We start from the raw sequence: 17979 nt of genomic DNA, 5'->3' as shown, positions 1-17979 counted from the left end.
AATACAGCTCTCAAAAACGAAGGAGGTATTTCCTGACATTATTTACAAATAAGTCTCTGCTTGTGTCTCTATCACAGATTTAAATCTTTTGCATTTCATGCAGTTTTCCAGCCACTTTATATTGTGACAGCTTTTCCAAGAAAAATAATCTAAAAGTAATCACAAGAGTCATCCACCAAAATGTCCCTTTTAGAGCCCTTTAGACTTTGGGTCCTACTGAGCTTTCAGGCAGCAGAGCTATTGACTGAAATGGGAACCAGAAGGAAAACTTAGCACTTCTCTGGCCTTTCTAAAGGCCGATAATACTTAAAGCCACTTGGAGTGCTCCATAATCTTTGGCGCAGACCATATACCCTTTCACTGGGCACCTACGGTATTATTTCTCCCTACTTTACTGGAAGCTTCCCTATAATGCTAGAATGATCTTGTTTCTAGCAGCAGCAAAATAAATGACTCACAAAAATTGACTGCAAATGTGTCACTTTAGAAAATCTTGTTTTCATTTATGTAAACTTCCCTAAAAGAACTCCCTGCACAAATTTAGAATGGTGTTTTTATAGTCTCAAGTTTGAGGTCCCAAGTTCATGACTGTGAGACTTGTTAACTCTTGGGTCCTTTCTGAATCTGTAACTGATTCACAAAACTGCACTATAGTTCAGGAAGAAAGGTCAAAGGAAAACCTGTTCAGGTCCAAAGCATGCAGAAATATTAAACTATATGAACGGGAAGAAGGCTCATTGGGGAAGGCAACCCACCTTGGAGAAATATCACATCCTTGCTGCATGAAAGCTCCCAGGGAGAACCAGAGGCTGTTGAATATGCCGAACTCATTTGTCTGGTCATTGGCCGGCTGGTCTCGTCCTTCCTCAAATTCCTCAGTGTGCCACTCGTAAGGGCTGAAGCGACTCACCAGGAAGAGGACGACACTCACTCCAATGTAGGCAAAAACAATGCACATCCATATCTCGTAAGCCAAAGGATCCAGAAAGGAAAAAACTCCTGGCTTGGACTTCTGAGGTTTTTTTATCATGATGGAGATACCTAGGCTCATGAAAGGTTTGGAAAAGTCTATAACTTCTTCTCGAACCAGAGTGATGGTTAATGGTGCCACAGCCACATCTGCCCTCTGAAAAGGAGAGACAGAAAAGAGATTTACATTCTTGGGATAAAATACATCTACTGACTCCAGCTTATGTTCCTTTGATCTCTGTTTACCCCCGCTGCCTCAGAAGAAATCAGACAAAACCAATTGCAAGATAAATGTTAAAAAGGAGCAGCCCCTAATATTGGTGGATTATTTCCATTTTATCACTCCTGATTACAGTTCTGTTTTAAAATCACAGCGGTTCCTTTTTGCAGCCACCTAGCTTTTCTTGTCTGATTTATCCACTGATGTCACAGTCTGATGCAGATGATTTTCACTAAAAGAGCTTTATCATCCAGACATCAAAAGAGGCAAGGAAAGGCCAATTGCCTGAAAAAGGATGCCAGAATGTTTACTTCCATCAGGAACTGCTTTTTGATTGCATAACTGACGCAGGAGAAGAGGAAAAATGTTCCAGTAACACTGATGTGCACTCTCCACTTATTTTACAATCCATCTTGAAAATGGAAAGGGAAATGCATTGAAATGGCTGTCAGCATATACTGTGGAGCTCCCAGCAGGAGACAGATCATCCCCCGCTCCAACATGGTGACACAGAGACATGGGCACTGATGATCCCTACATTAATTTCCCCTTGTCCTTACAAGGGAAAATTAGATGCTTCTGAAGGGTGACCTTACACCGCAGATTGTGAACTACCGGACTGAACCAGATTTCGAAGTGTAGGGTGCAGGTGTTTATCTGAGATGATGGAAATGAGTGGCTAGACAGAAAGTAGTCTAGACGCAGTGTTCACCAGTCATGTGTTGAGTGTTTGAAAGCTTATCCTTCTTTCATCCTGACATTATCATGCAAATATAAAATAGAGTAAAATTTGGAGATTCTACCCATGAGAAAGTTTGACCTTTCAATACTTATTCTTCCAAAAATGGAACGAAAAAGAATCGTGGAACTGTTGAAAGGAAACATTTTGACATTTCCATAGGCACAAAATGTGCTGTCCCTCCCTAAATTAAAATGTTTCACTTGGGTCTGATTATCTGCATTATCAGAGCTGCAGTTCTCAAGGCAGCTCAGGCTGACAAAAGGCAGGACTTCTTTTCACCCTAGGGCCTGAATGTGTTCTCAAGCACCAAGAGCTAAGGACAACAGGGGAGGTTGGAAACTCACCCCATAAACGAGTTCTCCCACCATGCCATTCCACGTTTTGGTGTCGGGGTCCCGGGCTCCGTACTTCCCATCTCTGACAATCTCCAGTCGGTAGTGGTAGCCAACGTGCTTTGCGATCTCAGCAGCAAGCTCCACACAGTAGCCTTCATACCTCTCATTGCCTTCAAACTGGTTGGCGTTCTTCTTGAGCATCACATATGGGTCTTCCTGGCACAGAGAAGATCAATACTGAGCCACGTGCCACATTCCAGAGACGGGCTCAGACTAGAGCCCAGCGAGCAGCTTCTGGTCCCCTTGTGAAGCTCTGGCTTTGTGCTCCTGCACCCAAGGGCACAGTCAACACACACTGGGCTTCCTTCAGAAAGTGCAAAGTGTGATTTTTATTGCGGCATCTTCTATTTATTCGTGCCGAATCTGTGTGCAGATTCTGCAGCGATGGACCTCAGGGGAACGGAGTAGCTGGTGGAATTTGGGCAACAAACCTTTCAGTGCAGTTCTGCAAGGGATATTTAGTGCATCTGAGCTGTGAATTTTTCAAGGCATATCTGCCTGTGTGGGCACAGGCAGAATCTAATCTGCTGGACAGGAGAGAGCCTTAAAGATGTTTAACTCAGTTTAGGTATTGTGTCTTCTCTGCAGACTCACAGTAAGCACTCAACAAACAAGTTAGTAAAATTTCATGTGTCTGCAGGGTAAGCGTATACAATGACACAATACATGATACCCTACATTATGGGGTACCTATTGTTCCTTCATGATTATAGTGGAGATTTGTTTTTAAAGCTATGATTCAGCCGCTCTGCACAATACAGCTTATCTTTCCCAAAATTACAGCCCCCATTCTGTGGGCTAAATACAAAGCACAGGTATAATGTTTCTAATTTACCTATGCTGATGCCTCTACTATCTTGTCATAATCTTTTGTATTTCCTACACTTAGGCATGAGAGCTCTTTAATGCCTATTTAATTAGCCACAGCAATTTTCAGATACCTTTATGGACCTGGCAGGAAACAGTAAGTGCTGTTATTATTATTATTATTATTGTTATCGCTGTTATAAAAATGATATAGTACAAAGGAAGGAACAACAGGGGGAAGAGAGAGTCTGCACATCAAGGAGACAGGGGAGAGGGAGAGCTGGGGCAGGAATCACAGCACTTACTAGGATAGTTGTGACTATGTACGTCCTGTTCTGGAGGCTTGTAGACTCATTGCCGCTTTGAGTATCTACGGCTGTCGGAACCAACTTCTCATCTTCATTCCAATAACCAATCTGCCAAAGACAAAACCAGGATATTTCATTGATACCACTTTGTAATATTAACCAAGATATGGTATCAAGGTCATTCAAGCAGGATCAGCTCTCCCTGTATGTTCATACACAACCAGAGACCTCCTCTCCTGATTCTTGATGTCTTTTTCCAAAGGGACCAGTAACTTCCTCATCCCACTGTGCCTCCAGACTGAAGATAACATGCAGGATACACTACAGTAGGAGAGTGCTGGTTTGCACGTAAAGACATTTAACACATGGTACTGGGGGATTATTGCCATTCCCTGCCTTATCCCCATGCCAAGAGTTCACACTACCCCTGTGTGACTTCTGAGCATTTTCCAAATGGTGAGCATGCCTGCTGCATGTCTGGATGCTACAGGGTGATAAAATGCTGTTCTGCAGCTGAAAGCCTGCGTGAACACAGAACTGACTCTCAGGACATCTTGGGACAACAGGACAAAAAGTCAAGTGAGGAAAAAACCCCATCCCTGCCCAATGTCCTAAAGTTTGGGGTTATGAACAAACCAAACAGTTGTAGTGGGAAGGACTCTCTAAGTTAAGTTGTGCTTATTAATAATCAGGGATTTGGACTGGTCCATCACTGCTTGCAGGTAAAGCAGTGTGCCCCCAAATGTCACTAGGAAGATCGTTGTTGAGGTTATCCACTTTGAGGGCTTGATTGTATAAGAGGTTTTCCATCACCTCATGTAAGTCTGCAGTTGCCTGAGCTTTGCTCATGTGAAAGGACTTTCTTATCACAGTAAGTGGAAAAGGGTATTAACACAGGGCACAACCAGGAACTGCTGATGGCAGATTAGAGATCATAACAGCTCAGGAGAAAAAAAAAATTCTATGCTGGCTTCTCATCTCTTCATTGCACAGACAAGAAGAGAAGAGAGTGAGGAAAGAGCTCCCAAAGCTCTGCCCTAGGGCAACATAAATGGAGACATGTATGTTTATTTTGCGCATCTAACTTGGTGGATTTAAGATACAATAGGCATCGTGGCAGGGATGTACATGTCTTCCAAACAAATATCATTTCTGTCAGTAAGCACACAGCAGAATCAAGAGTTTTATCTATTCTGTGTCTTCTCCTCCTAACTCTCTCCAGATTGCCAACTTCTTGAAATTCAGAGCCTCAAACTGGATATAATACTGCATTTGTCCTCTTATGAATGCCTTGTAGAGGAGGAAGATCACTTTGTGTGTCTTCAAAATGACACTGCTTTTATTTCTCAATGAGAAATTTGCCTTTATCCTTAAACATCTGTTGATACCTAACCACATTGTAACCCAAACACTGGGCTGGTGCCTGACACAGGATCTCAGGTCGCTGTGCTTTACCTTTCTGATCCCATCATGTTTCATCTCAATCACATGGAGGGTGTAGTTGGTCCTCCGTCCCTTCTCGTTGAACTGAACGTTGCCAGACAATCCTTCAAAGCGGACCTTAGAGACATAAATAACAATGAGGAGGGCAGATTGGTCAGCATCTCTCGTGGTGGTGATTTGGCAGCAGTAAGAGAGGAGGGGAAGAAGGATGAAGAGTGCAGTTATGTCTCTCAGATCCGTGTGGTGGAGACAGGACATGTACCTGATGCCAGGCTTTCACTTAGGTTCACTCTCTCCGGCATGCCTGGCCATGTGCACAGCCATCCTTTTGACTTACCCTTTCCTTTAAAATCCCTTTCCCTTAAAACATAGTGGTCTATTACTGAGCTCAGCGATGCATAAGAGCTAGATCACATGTGTGAGTCCATCGCCTCTTGGGATGTGACAGTGACTTAAATCAGCTCTGAAATCCTTGGGTTTTGTGATTTTTTTGTGTTTTCTAAATCTGACCTGGAGTCAGGATTTGGTAAAGAATTTGTCCGTTCAAATCAGGAACTGTATTTGGAGGAAATATGAAACCGTGGCCACAGCTCCCAGCTGTCGTCTTTTGATAGAGAGGAGTCTATCAGTTAACAAGCAAATTAAATTACCTCTGCACCAACCTAATAAAACCTGACAATTTAGTATTGTAAATGAAATTTTTGTAAGAAACTTTGAATCATAAATCTCTGCTGATAACACTGCCAAGCTGAAGAGTCTTGCTCACATCACATGTCCTGAACTTCTCCTCTCAGCACGGCCCTTCTCCTGGCATGGAGAAAGGCTTCCGACTGGAATCACATACAGTGTGTGGGAACCAGGCAGGGGGGACAAGGAACATGGGAAAAGGAGTACAAATTTGGGTCTCTAGAGCAGCAACCTGGAGAAGTGATCTTGACACTGGACTGGGAATTAAAGGTCTGTTCTCAGCCTTTCCACTTGCTTTGCACAAATCTGTTGTCCCTGCAACTGAAGTCTTCCCACAGGCAAAACGTGAACAGGTATTTAGCATCCTTTTAAGTACTTTGAGATCCTCAGAATAAAGACTCATGGTGAAGAAACCAGGATATGTCATTATACGGAGGAAATCTGTCACTAATCTGCTTAAACCATGTTTGTTTTCAAGCTATTTTCAAAAAGGTTTGTCATGAAAACAAACATCTGCCAGTATTTTCTGAAACTCCTTCAATGTCTCCTGACATTTGCAGAAACACACTTTTCCCTCCTCATAAGACACAACATGCCCATAAAAGGTAGATGCGCTGGAAAAGCACCACTGAATTAAGCACTCCCAAGCCTGATTGTTTTCATGGCCCTTTTGTTTTTCTCTTCAGGTTCTGACTGACCCTGAAGCTCAGGTCATGGGTGCATGTGCTTTGTAGCTGCATATGCACTGAAAGGCAAGTGCACAGCATCAATTTCTTCTATCTGAATGAATGAAATCTTAACCCCGTGATATCCACGTGGCACTGAAAGAGCAAAAGGGATCTCTCCCATCTGTGCTGGAGGATGCAGCACATCTTTTCCATCATTTACTGTCCTCTGAGACACCCTGAATCACTACAAAATACAGCGAGGTCTGATTTCAACAGTACTAAGAACCAGTAAAATCAGCTGGAGAAATAGAACATTTAAGCACATTTGTGTGTAAGACATGGGCATGTGGCTCTTTGCTGGGACAGTTGGAGCAGAAGGATGCTCTTGTGGCCTTCTGGTGTACAGGGTTAGTCAGCAGTTAGGGACCAGCTACCTGCTTATTATATGTGATAACCAAATAACATTAACAAAAAATTCTGTCAAAAATCATAACTTTTTCAAAGTACAACAGAAATCTCAGTGTATTGTTTTAAAGCAGCATTTTGTGAGCATTTTCCTGGAATAAAAAAAAAGTCATTCCCTTTAGTAAAAGCACACGTTTTGCTGAAATATGTTAGGTTTTTGGTTTTGGAAAAATGCAGAATGTTTCAAATTACTTTCCATCTTTGCTCCTGCCATCCATGACTCCTTACTACACTAAACAGATATAAGGTAATTCAGGAGCTTATTCCAGACATTTGAGTAGAAATAAGTAGAGAAATGTCGTGCTTTTAAACAGCTTACAATATTTTAGGCATTATCAAATAGGAGGTGAAGAGAAAGCACACTGTGAATAGCTGCAGGAATTGCCCTAATTTTGAGCCTTTACAGAAAGGATAACTCAAACCTTCAATCTAATAAGTTCTTCTGTTTCCATCTGACTCTTTCTTGCTACAACACTAAATGCTGGATGATAATTAAATTCCTAGTTAACATTTCCCTAGGAGGCTTCTTTCCTTGCACGTTCAGGGCCTTTTATTCTGACCATTAGAACTTAACTGGTCAAAACTTCTAAAAATTATAATTTTTCAATGGTAAGGAAACAACTTTTGCAAATCGTTGCTCATGTTCTTTTCCCAAAATCACTACATTTAAAAAATTAAGAGTTTTGAAATTGTCTTTATGAAGAGATGAGGAAACTTCAGAGGAGATTTTCCAACACACACAGAGAATTGTATTTTCTAGCCATCTAATTCTGACATCCTACTGTCATAAATTCAATAAAGGAAAATGCTTGAGAACCCATTGCTCCCCAGAAGACTTCCAAGTATTTCATGTTTATTAGGTAACCGATCTCCCTAATGCATCAAAGAGGTTGATTTTATTATAAGGGTTTGGAGAAGCTGTGACAGCAATTTGACTAGGGTCAAACCAAGTCAATGACAGGCATGGGAAAAAATTGAATCTAAGCAATAAAATCAAATCAGATGCAAGATTTGGTTTTAAAGGAATTGTTGTTTACCAGTAAGCCAAAACCAAATCAAAACAAAATATCAGGGGAAATTTACATATGATGTAAATCAACCAAATTAATTTAATTCTTCTAGTCTTCTTCACACTTAAGGAAAGAAGGTGGGATAAGCTATGTTTGGATAACACTGAACTAGCAAGGAATCCATCTATTTTTGTAGAAATGTTAGAAATTAATGTCAGTCTTGAAATTTAATGAAATTTTAAAATATTCTACCTTTCTAAATCTTTGATAAGAGTGTATTGTTTTTCTCTCTTGCTGTAAGTTTCATGTAGTATTATTGTTTATTCAAAAATCTAAACTTTTATGCAGGATGCGAAAGCAAGATTATCAGATTTAAGGAATAAATTATCTAAATGGCTGTTATTAAGACTTTTATGAATCCTCACAGTATGAAACAAGCTATAATCTGGGTTTTGAGAACATTTTGACGGCAGCCAACACATAAGGCAAAATTCACGTGGCTTCAAGCTTCATTAGCAGTCTGGGACTGAAGCCGAGTTCACAGGGAGTCTGCAAAAAATATGGTCTAAACAGGTCTCCCTGTTGGGAAGGGGAAGATAAAAATAGGGACCCATGATTTTTTTTAATAATATTTTGGCTTTTTCATCCCAGAACTTCAACAGAAATTAGAGAAGGCAAGGATATGTCGGATGGGACCAGGACAAGTGGTTTGCTGGATGGACCCTGAACTCCTCAGGAGAGCTGGCTCTAATCTAGAAGGATCAGTTCCTCATCCCAAGTGATTTGTGTGAGCATTTCTGCTGCTAATCCCCCCGCTTCCCCCACCCACAGCCTACGTTCAGTCCTCCTTGCAACGCAGACATCGTTTGGGTTTCAGACCTGCTGCAGCGCTCTCTGGATGTCAATGCCTTGTCCCCACGGCACGGCCGGATTGGCAAGGCAGTCCCCAGCGTTGCCGCGACGGGAGATGTCGATCCGCTGCCTCCGCAGGTTCTGAAACGCCTCGGCCATCACCCGAACCCCATCATACGTTAGGGCTGACGTGTACTAGAAAGAGAAGAGTTGCACATTGCCCATTAGAGTGAGCTGACCTCAGGCATGCGACACTGGTTTGCCTCATGGCAACTTTTCAGGTGATTTGATCTTTTTTCATCCTTCCATCTATGAAGTTCAACAGCCCCTGGCACCCTGTAATCACTACTGTTCTGTTGACTCGTGAAACGTAGTGCCTTCTCTCCCAGAGGATGGGGAAGTGAAGGAGAAGCTACTGATATGGATTCAGACTGTACTCCCTGAAGAGGACTCGGCCTTAAAAGCCATTTACCTGTGACACAAGTCTTTATGTTTAATTAGAATCATTGACTTGAACTTTTAAGGGATACATTATACAGTGCAAATGTGAGATACATGAAATCAAGCAACAAGTGACTCTTTCTGGTCACTGATGGAGACCAGAAAAATCTACTTCAATGCAGAAAAATTCTGTGAAAGATGAGTTTATTCAAGCAGAACCTTCTGCAGAAACCAGTGTAAAACTCTTGGCCTGAATGGTAACCATTAGAGTTAATTCCTTTTCTGTGATCATCTACTGGTTTACTTGTTTGCATCTTTCTTAAACTAATACTTCCGAAGTTGACGTTTCTGTTGCTGAGTGTTTATCATAAGTGTATTTGTTTTCAAATGTCAGAGAGTAAAAAAACAACCTTCCCCTTCCACCTGCCCCTCAAGAGCTTCTGCGTTAGGAATTAAAATATACTTCCCCACTGTGGTAAACACTGATTTGAAATGCTCAGAAAGAACATCTGGAAAGACATTATCATCACCGGATATCTAGTAAACAAGTCAAAGGTTAAGGAGTTAATGAGGCTTTTTCTTTTTTACATATTGAACATGATGAACAGATAATCCTTAGCTTTATGGAGGGTAAAAACTGGGAGACTGAGTGAATGAACTAACTTGTGTATTACTTAGCAGGCAGAAACTATCGCCTAGTAAAATACAGACAATGCTGAGGCACTTGGAGCTGACAAGGTTCATAATTACATTAACTGCCAGGTTTTCAGAGCGAGACTAGAGAGCTCTGTGTGATCACAATGAGGTGAGCATAACTTGAACTGAGCCAGATGGACCCTAAAGTAAGAGCTTTTTTAATACCACTTGCCTTTGGCCTCTTCCAGTCCACGCGAGGATGCTCCCTGGCATCGTTGTTCCTCCACTGCTGCATGATCCTGGCGGGAACAGCATCCGTGTAATTCACCAGCTGGAAGCCGGTTACATTGGCTCCACTCTCCTTGAATTTGGTCAGGTCAATATCCATGAATCCCTAGTACAGGAGAGAAACAGGAGAAGCTCACCAGAGGAACACACCTCTGGGTGGGTAAGAGGAATCCTGCCAGTCTATGGATACGGCAGCCAGCTGCAGGAAAATCTCTTCCCTCTGCAAGGAAGGTCCAATTCAAGAGAGACACCACTTCCCCAGCCACGGGCTGCGCTTGCCTTTCTCACAGGCTCTGAGCTGGACATATCCTACAGTTTCCACCCAGGGAGACAGTCATATTAATAACATTTGCTTATTTGCAAGAAAGCCATCAGAATAATGGAAAAATATATCCTGAAAAATGCTCGGATAAAACTAATAAAATTCTCAGAACATATTAGACAGAATTATTCACCCAGCTCTAACTTTTATGCAGAATTATTCATTCACCTCCAACTTTTATGCACTCAGTCCCCAGTGGACAGGCTACTTCTTTTCCAATCACAATTTGTATGGAAAAGCAAATCCTGAACAATGAACTTTCAGCAGACCAAGAAGTAAGTGGTAGGTCATCTTGTCAGAGGAGTCTGTCTATTAGAAAAGCTCCTTTATAGGATTTCCCAATTTGGGAGACAAAAGGGTGTATTTTTTTTTTTACTTCAGATTACTAACGAAAGACATTTCTTGCGTTTCTTTATTGTTCTGCTCTGATCCTTACCCACTGTGTGTGATGAACACAAGTGCACAAATACACACGTATCGGGGTGGCACTGTAGAATTAGTCACTCCCGTTGAGTCAGAGGCAAAAGAGTCATTAGAGGTGCACTGCAAGCGATGTGGAGGAGAGGTAGGTGTTTGGTGCCCCAGCTTTGATCCCATCTCTTCAGCACTGCTGCTATACAGATCTTTGCTGCACCTCCTTGCACAAAGCAGGTGCTTGCACAGAGACTCTGCCCTCCTGCGTGGGCTCCCGTGTGTGGCACAGGCTGTAGCCTGGTGCTTTTTCTTTTGGAACAGGAGCACAAGAGATGTAGTTAATGAATTTCACTAGTACCATCAGCAACTGCAGTGCACAGGGGAAAACGAACGCGGACTGTCCAGAGTGCAGTCACTTGAGCAACAGCAGAGCTTGAGCTTCTGCCTTCCCCATGCCCTGCTGCTGAATGTTCTCCACAGGCATCAGCTCAACCTACCACTGGGTTTCTCTCCTTCACTTAGTCTCAACCACATGATGTTGGTGTGAGTTAAAAAAGCCGACACTGGTCAGGTTCCCAAAATGGTGCTCTCTGTGCGTAGGCTGAGGGAGCCCGTTAGGTTATTGCCTTCCAAGGCCAGGACCAAACCACTAGACGGAAACCTGTTTTGGGAACAGACAACTCGCAAGGAAAAGACTAAATTGCCCTCTCACATCAATGTCAGACCAAGGGAGTCATAAGTGACTCAAAAATGTCTTTAAAGACTTTCACACCCTTTTTTCCAGCTTTTTGTAAGCAATTTGGCATCCACTTACAAGGCTGAAGATTGGATATAAGTGTACAGATGCTCTAAATAATTTTTTTGCTTCAAAGTGCAGTGATTTAGGTTAAAAAAAAAAAAAAAGATGTTCTGTGTGTACGTATACCTCAGAATGCTGGTTAAACCCACATCAATCTTGTTTGTAATTGCTAGCGTAGGGGTTTCAGAAAGCCAGAGCTGTGATTAATGAATAGGAAATGCAGCAGGATAATTGTCCCTGACATCTTAATGCATTTCAGGCCAAGTGTTTTTTGGCACGCAGAGCTCCTAAGGTTCAGTAATAGGGACCTCACAGGTTGCCAACTGGGTATTCATGGCTAGGACCAAATTACACTGACATTTTGCTCCTGGGAGGTACTCAGGGGAAAAAGATCTGTCAAAAGAAACTACCACACAGCAACTTGAAGTTTGTGCCACCAGCTCCTCCTTGGAAGGCCTATAAAGGCATGAAGAAAAGTCCCAGTTCACAACAGAGTATGACGAAGATGCCTGGTGTATTTAGCTCCCTCAACAAGCTGATTTAAATAGGAAAAGTCAAAAAAAGATGTGACACCAGTGATGAGACAGAAGCGGTTGAAAGCACGGTCTTTCACTGTTTTCCCCAAACCAAACCATTCTGAAACTGAAGCAAGTATTCAACAATATTCACTGGGATTCATCTTACATAAAAGTTTAAAGTAATCTGAATAGGCAAAAGGAATTACTTTTTCCCAAAGATTATACTAATTTTTCCCCATTGATTTTTGACACAATTCAGGTCGTTTAAAAAGTGTGGAGATCTCTGAAGATTTTCCAGTTGTTTAAGGCAGTTTGGACCATAGAGGACATCATTAATCTTGAATATGTCTTTGCATTTTGGCTGTTATCAACCACTAAAATAACTGTTTTCACCTATTATTCCTCCTCCACATGCCCCAGTACAAGGTCAGTGTAAGAACAGTCCTAATTACAAAGGAATTTTAATCACTGCACCACTGAAGTCTCCTCAGGGCAGGTGGGGTGACATGACAATCAATGAATGGGGAATACCAGAGATCAGATATTTTAGAAAATAATTCCTAGAGGAGGTGGATTCTTGCTGGCTAACATAGAAACAAGAAAATATCAAATGTTACGCAAAGTGTCTCTTGAACATGCTTCTATTGACAAATTGGCATCAGGAATTAAATATGCTTATCTGTCTTTCTGGAATATCAGTCACTGCTTGTAGGAAAGAGGAGAACAGGAGAATTACAATATTTGCAAGCAAAGTCATCATCAATCATCTGTCACCTTGTACTAACTGTAGCCACATGTTGCAAAAAAAGCTGATCTTTTATTTAGTTTTCCCTTGGCCATAACTGGAAAACAGAAAATGAATTCTTAAGCACTGACCAAGGAAGGACTGCAACCCATTACTGAGTGGCAGCAGACATGCTTTTGCAGCCATAGGTTTAGTATCAACCTGTCTGGGAAAGAACCGGTACAGAAATGCTTCCCTCCGCCTTCCAAACAAGCACAGCAAGAAGTGAACAGTGCTGGAATGACGTACTCCATGGGAGGACCTCTGGGGTCCCATGGAGAGGTCGAAAGGTTTCGAAACCATTTCAAACATATGCCAATGAGTACTGGGAAAAGCTGGCTTTGCAGCCACATCTGGGGCACAGTGGACTGTTCAGGGAAACTCGCTGAGAGGCTGGAATTTGGTAGGATGTGACTTTCTTCAGGGTCTTTAGACCTGAACCATTTGGGATGTATGTGTTGGACATGCAGGACTTCACCTCCCTATGCACACTGCCAGTGAGCCAGGGAGGAAGAGGAGGAATGCAGGAACGCACGCTCCGGTTCAGGTGCGACGCCAGCTCCCCTGGCAAAGCAGGCACAGCAGGACCCCAAGGCAACACAGGGAGCCCCAGAGAGGGTCACTGCCCAGCACGTGGGTACTCCGGAGGAGACAAACTTCTGCAGGCTCAGTTCTCTCTGGGAACCCTCAAAGCCAGGCTGGAAGGGACACCACATCAGCCAGACCACCCCTGCCCTGCAGCAGGACTAGCTGTCCCTTCGATTTAAATTCACTTCGCAAAATCATCTCAGCAAACCAGAGAATTGGGCCTCCTGCCTTGTGTATGCCTGGAAAACGCCTGGCTTTCACTGAATGCCATCAAATTAGCAGGCTGACAATAAACCACAAAAATCTGGACCCATCCGCGCTGATGGGCTGAGACAGCCTCCCTCCTCCACGCCTGCTCTGACTCACTGTCTGCAGCACAGCGCGAGCAGCAGCCAGGCTCGGTCCAAAGGAGGGAACTCACGCTTCAGCCCGTACCATGGGCTCTCCTCTGCACTAATGAACCCCGCAAAATGACTACATGCAGAAGTCCTGCTGCTAGTAAATAACATGGGCAGCTGTTACAGACCTTCAGGTAGAAAACAGAACAGTACCGGGAACGGTTTATTCCTCATTGTGTTTTCCTTGCTGCATCTGTTCTTTTTGCTGTTCTTAAAGTGAAAACGGTTTTCAGCCAAAGGTTGTTTTACCATCCCGTTGTTTTACCATCCCGTTCACTGCCTCGGTTGCTGGGAGAGGTGTCAGCAAGTGCCACATTTATATTCCTCCCCATTGCTTGTGGGCTCAATCACCAAAGGAAATGCATAATGCAGGAGGACTGATGACTTGAAATGGACCTCATGAATCCATCTTGATTAACTGGTTCATGAAGGATCTGCCTTGAAAAGAAAGTCCCCCCAAAATGAGCTAGCTCCTTATTTATACCCTGAACACCATGAGGAGCCAAGACATGGAGTGGGCAGAGCAGACGGCTGTTTTTTTTGGGAAAGCCTTGTTCCTTCGTGCATGACCCTCCTCAAATCTGCCAGCACCACTTACTTCCCTGCATGTCTCTTTTCACCCTATTTCACTGCTTCATCGTCCTAAACCTCTGCCTCCTCTCTTGCTCCTGCTGGGACATCATCCCAGCCAAGAGGAACGCTGCAGATAGCAGCAGCCTCACCTCCATACCCAGGAACGGACAGGCGGCTGGCCACTGCCCCACACCTTCAACTTCTCTCTGTATTTCACTAAATTGGTATTAATTGCTGGCACTTTCCCCGCAGGCTGTTCCTACAGTATAATCGTGCCTTTGAAGCTGCAGTAACAGGCAGCAGGGGCTGAGCTCTGGGCAGGCTGCAGCTCATCGTCACGTAAGCCTCCCTGCAGCCCAGCTTAAAATCTCCGTGCCTTTGCCCCAAGCCTTGGCTTTTCTTGAAAGAAAGAACATTAGAGAGTCTCCTTGAAGATAGTCACATTTCTGACAAATACTGTTGTTTTCTCTCCTCCCTCTGCATCTTCCTAGCCCTTCAGATCTCCCTGAGATTGGCAAAACTCATCTGTGAATGAGGAGGTGGAAAATGCCCCTTTCTCTTGAATTACCTAGAGAAGACTTGTTGGCTGAACCTAACAGTCTTCTCACCCCAGGAATGAGTGTTAGGATTTTTTAGTCCGCCTCTGTCTGGGATGAAGAAACTGGAGCCTTTTTTTTTTTTCCCCCCAGTAAGTTGCACACTGAAATATTCCTTTTTAAGCTAAAGTCATTTAAGCAATTCACCCTGAGCTTGGGCAGGTGCCACAGAAACCTGTAGCAGCATCAGGAAACTGGCCCAGGTGTCTTTAGATACCATCCATGCATGGCTTGCAATGCCAGACCGCTTTCTCCTAGCAGACTTTATAAGAAACTTTGCAAAGCAAAACAATTGCTTCTGAATGGCTGTAGATGAGCTGAGTGAATGCAAAGTGGCTCCTGTCATTCCAAGGCACGCCGGTGTCTTTCTGCAGGGAGACAAAAGTATTCCAGATGGAGCATCCCTAATATACCAAATTATCTTCAAGCTTGACTTCTCCAGTGAAGCATCATTCCTCAATCCCATCACTTTTTATTAATATGTAGGGTACGTTAAAAAAGAGCCCATATGCCCAAATCTTGTTCCAGCATGCCTTCCGAGAGGAGAGGCCGCCTTCTATTCTGCAGAATTATTAATGTGTCAAATCTCATTCTGGGATCAAAACATGAGAGTCCTCCCTATAACACAGAAGTGAAGAAAGAGAAACGAAACGTGGAAGGAGAGGGCGCTGTCAGACAGGGTCCCCGTCCTGCGGTTTGATGAGTCTGTTGTGAGCTGGTCTATCAATGCAAAGCAAACTAAGTCAGGTGAGAATCCAGACTTCAAGGGCAAGGGGCTGGAGATGACCAGTGAACTTTTTTTTTTTGGTACAGCTCTACAGATTTTCTTTGTGATATTATTTGCATCAGCCCTGCCCTAGTGCCGCGGCACGTTCTGGATATGAATGACCACACACCTCTTGTTGGAAAGCTCAGTCCAGGTGGAGGGACAGATGCTCTAGGTGGATGTTTGTGCTTTAGAGGGCTTTCAGAGCAGAAACTGATTTAAAGGTTTGGGAAACATGCAGTGTAGTGACAGATGCCAGGACTTCAATCAAAGATATGATTAAGGGTTGGCCTGATCACAGTTTACAAGGACCAAAACATCAGTAATAGAATATTTGGTCTAGCAAACAGAAGTATAAATCTGATGGAAGAAGCTGAAGTTGGCAAATTTTGACTAAGAAAAAGGCACCGATGAGGTTACCATGAGGAAGACTATGGACTTTCATGTCACCCCTTGCCACTTGAGATGAGGTAATGGATTGGGAGAGTGCAAATGGCTGAGAAAACGTGTTAATTTAACAGCCTTCTGCTGAGATTTAAGCAAAACCTTTTCCCTTCCGACAGCTGTAATATAATCTGTTAGTTACTCAAGTGATGCTCAGTGAATTTTTTTTAAAGCCACAGTAAGTCACTCGTGCTTTTAAGCCCTCATTAGCTACTGCAAAAATTCTTCCAAGTTTGCAGTTCATATTGTCCCGTGTGGGCAATTTTTGTATCAAAACGAGATGATTTTCTTTTACATGAGACACTCTAATTCAAGCAAAAATTAATTCATGGCACTGCTCTGTCTTTTACTATCTGTAATTCAGATGAGATAATGTTATAAGGGTTTCTTCTGCCTTATAATCATTGAATCAGGACAGAAGAGCTGTTTGGAAGTGAAATGCAGACCTCAGAAATTTCGCTGATATATGATACTGTCTTCCTTGGTCTGGAAAACCAAGTTTTCTCAAGGGTCTACTTGCACCAACCTCTCAGAAAGAGGAAAGGTCTAACAGGCATACTTTTAGAAACCTAAAAATAACTTAGGACATATCTTTCCAACATAAGACTACCATTTTTGCAAGACCAGACGTCTTGAGATCTTACCAGGACAAGAAGCCAACGTCACACACATTCTTTTGGAAACCCCCAAAGCAGAGTTACCGATGAGCCAGTGACACAACTTTGCTCCCAGGGATGCAGACATACTTTTCGACAGCCAGTTCGGGAGGGTACCCCTTCTTCACTGTCTGCACCAGCTACCGGTCTCTGGTCACTGTATTTCAGCCCTGATGTTGCAGAAATTCCCCCTTCCAATTTTTGGAGGGATAAAAAAAATCAGAGGCCCACTTAAACCACAGCTGAACTGAATCACACCATCAGGTTTTGCCTGACTCCCGCTCAAGCCGCTCTGCTGACACAGCTGCTGTGCTGGTAGCCTCCAAAGCTATCACAACTGCTTGCAAAGTGGAACTCTGTCCATGGCCTAACTCAGCACTGACACATGCTGATGTAAAATGGTACAGGAAAAAATGCTTACCTCTGCTAATCAACTCTGGTTTTATCTTTACTTTTCCCTGTTACCCCTAGCATCAGCAATCTCATACACTTATCTAACTTCAAACGAGAGCATTTGCTAAAAGAAAAACCTGGACTAATGTACCAGGAAAGGAAAAAAAACCCCAGGCTAAAACACTGTATGTGGCAGCTGTCTTTCATACTTTTCTTTTAAAGACAGGTCACACGAATGTCACTTATTTTAGGACAATGGTTTTCCTCTGCCCAAGAGAGCTGATGTTCTCCCGCTACTGGCAGTAGTCAGTCTACATCCCTGGCATAGGACAAACAGATACATGAAACCAAGGTTATGGGGAAAAAGCCTGCAACATCAAAAGAAAGGAATCCCAGAAGTTTCTAAGCTTGCTCCTCTGATAGTATTGACTGTATTTTTTTGTCTTTGTGGATGCTAGACTGATGCTCTCAAAGGCTAAGAACAAAGCTTAGAAAAATAAGGCTCACAAAAACAAACACTTTTTAAAGTTGCCAAACCTTTTTGAGTTCCAAAAAGAAAAATAGATACACAGAGAGAGAGAGAGAGGGAGAGATATGATTGCAACCCCCAGTGCTCGTACACCTGACAAATATCCACCTAACAGCCAGTAAAATCTAATTGGGGTAACTCTAATAGGTACTGGTCGAAAATGAGGTTTTCATGAGTTTGCAAAAGCCATAGACAGTGCCAAGGTTGCCTCAAGGAGAGGCAGGGATGCTCACAGGGGCCTTCCCCTGGCAGTGATGTTGCAGACAGA

The 17979-nt window shown here is 43.1% G+C and overlaps 1 protein-coding gene across 3 annotated transcripts in view; it reads right to left on the bottom strand.

Annotated features, from left to right (window-relative positions):
* Nucleotides 1-17979, bottom strand: part of GRIA1 (glutamate receptor, ionotropic, AMPA 1) — a 120993-nt gene that overhangs the window by 33691 nt on the left and 69323 nt on the right. For all 3 annotated transcript variants that reach the window (XM_010157518.1, XM_010157517.1, XM_010157519.1), the window contains 6 exons: nucleotides 9876-10037; nucleotides 8594-8761; nucleotides 4897-5001; nucleotides 3439-3549; nucleotides 2276-2482; nucleotides 756-1126 (listed from right to left, as the gene is read on the bottom strand). In XM_010157518.1, the coding sequence (XP_010155820.1) occupies nucleotides 756-1126; nucleotides 2276-2482; nucleotides 3439-3549; nucleotides 4897-5001; nucleotides 8594-8761; nucleotides 9876-10037 (1124 nt within the window). The remainder of the gene's footprint in view (nucleotides 1-755; nucleotides 1127-2275; nucleotides 2483-3438; nucleotides 3550-4896; nucleotides 5002-8593; nucleotides 8762-9875; nucleotides 10038-17979) is intronic.

This window comes from Eurypyga helias, unplaced genomic scaffold (genome assembly GCF_000690775.1).
Source record: "Eurypyga helias isolate BGI_N326 unplaced genomic scaffold, ASM69077v1 scaffold8398, whole genome shotgun sequence".
Classification (NCBI taxonomy): Eukaryota; Metazoa; Chordata; class Aves; order Eurypygiformes; family Eurypygidae; genus Eurypyga; species Eurypyga helias.
The sequence above is the reverse complement of the archived record's forward strand: the minus strand, read 5'-3'. Positions and strand labels throughout refer to the sequence as shown.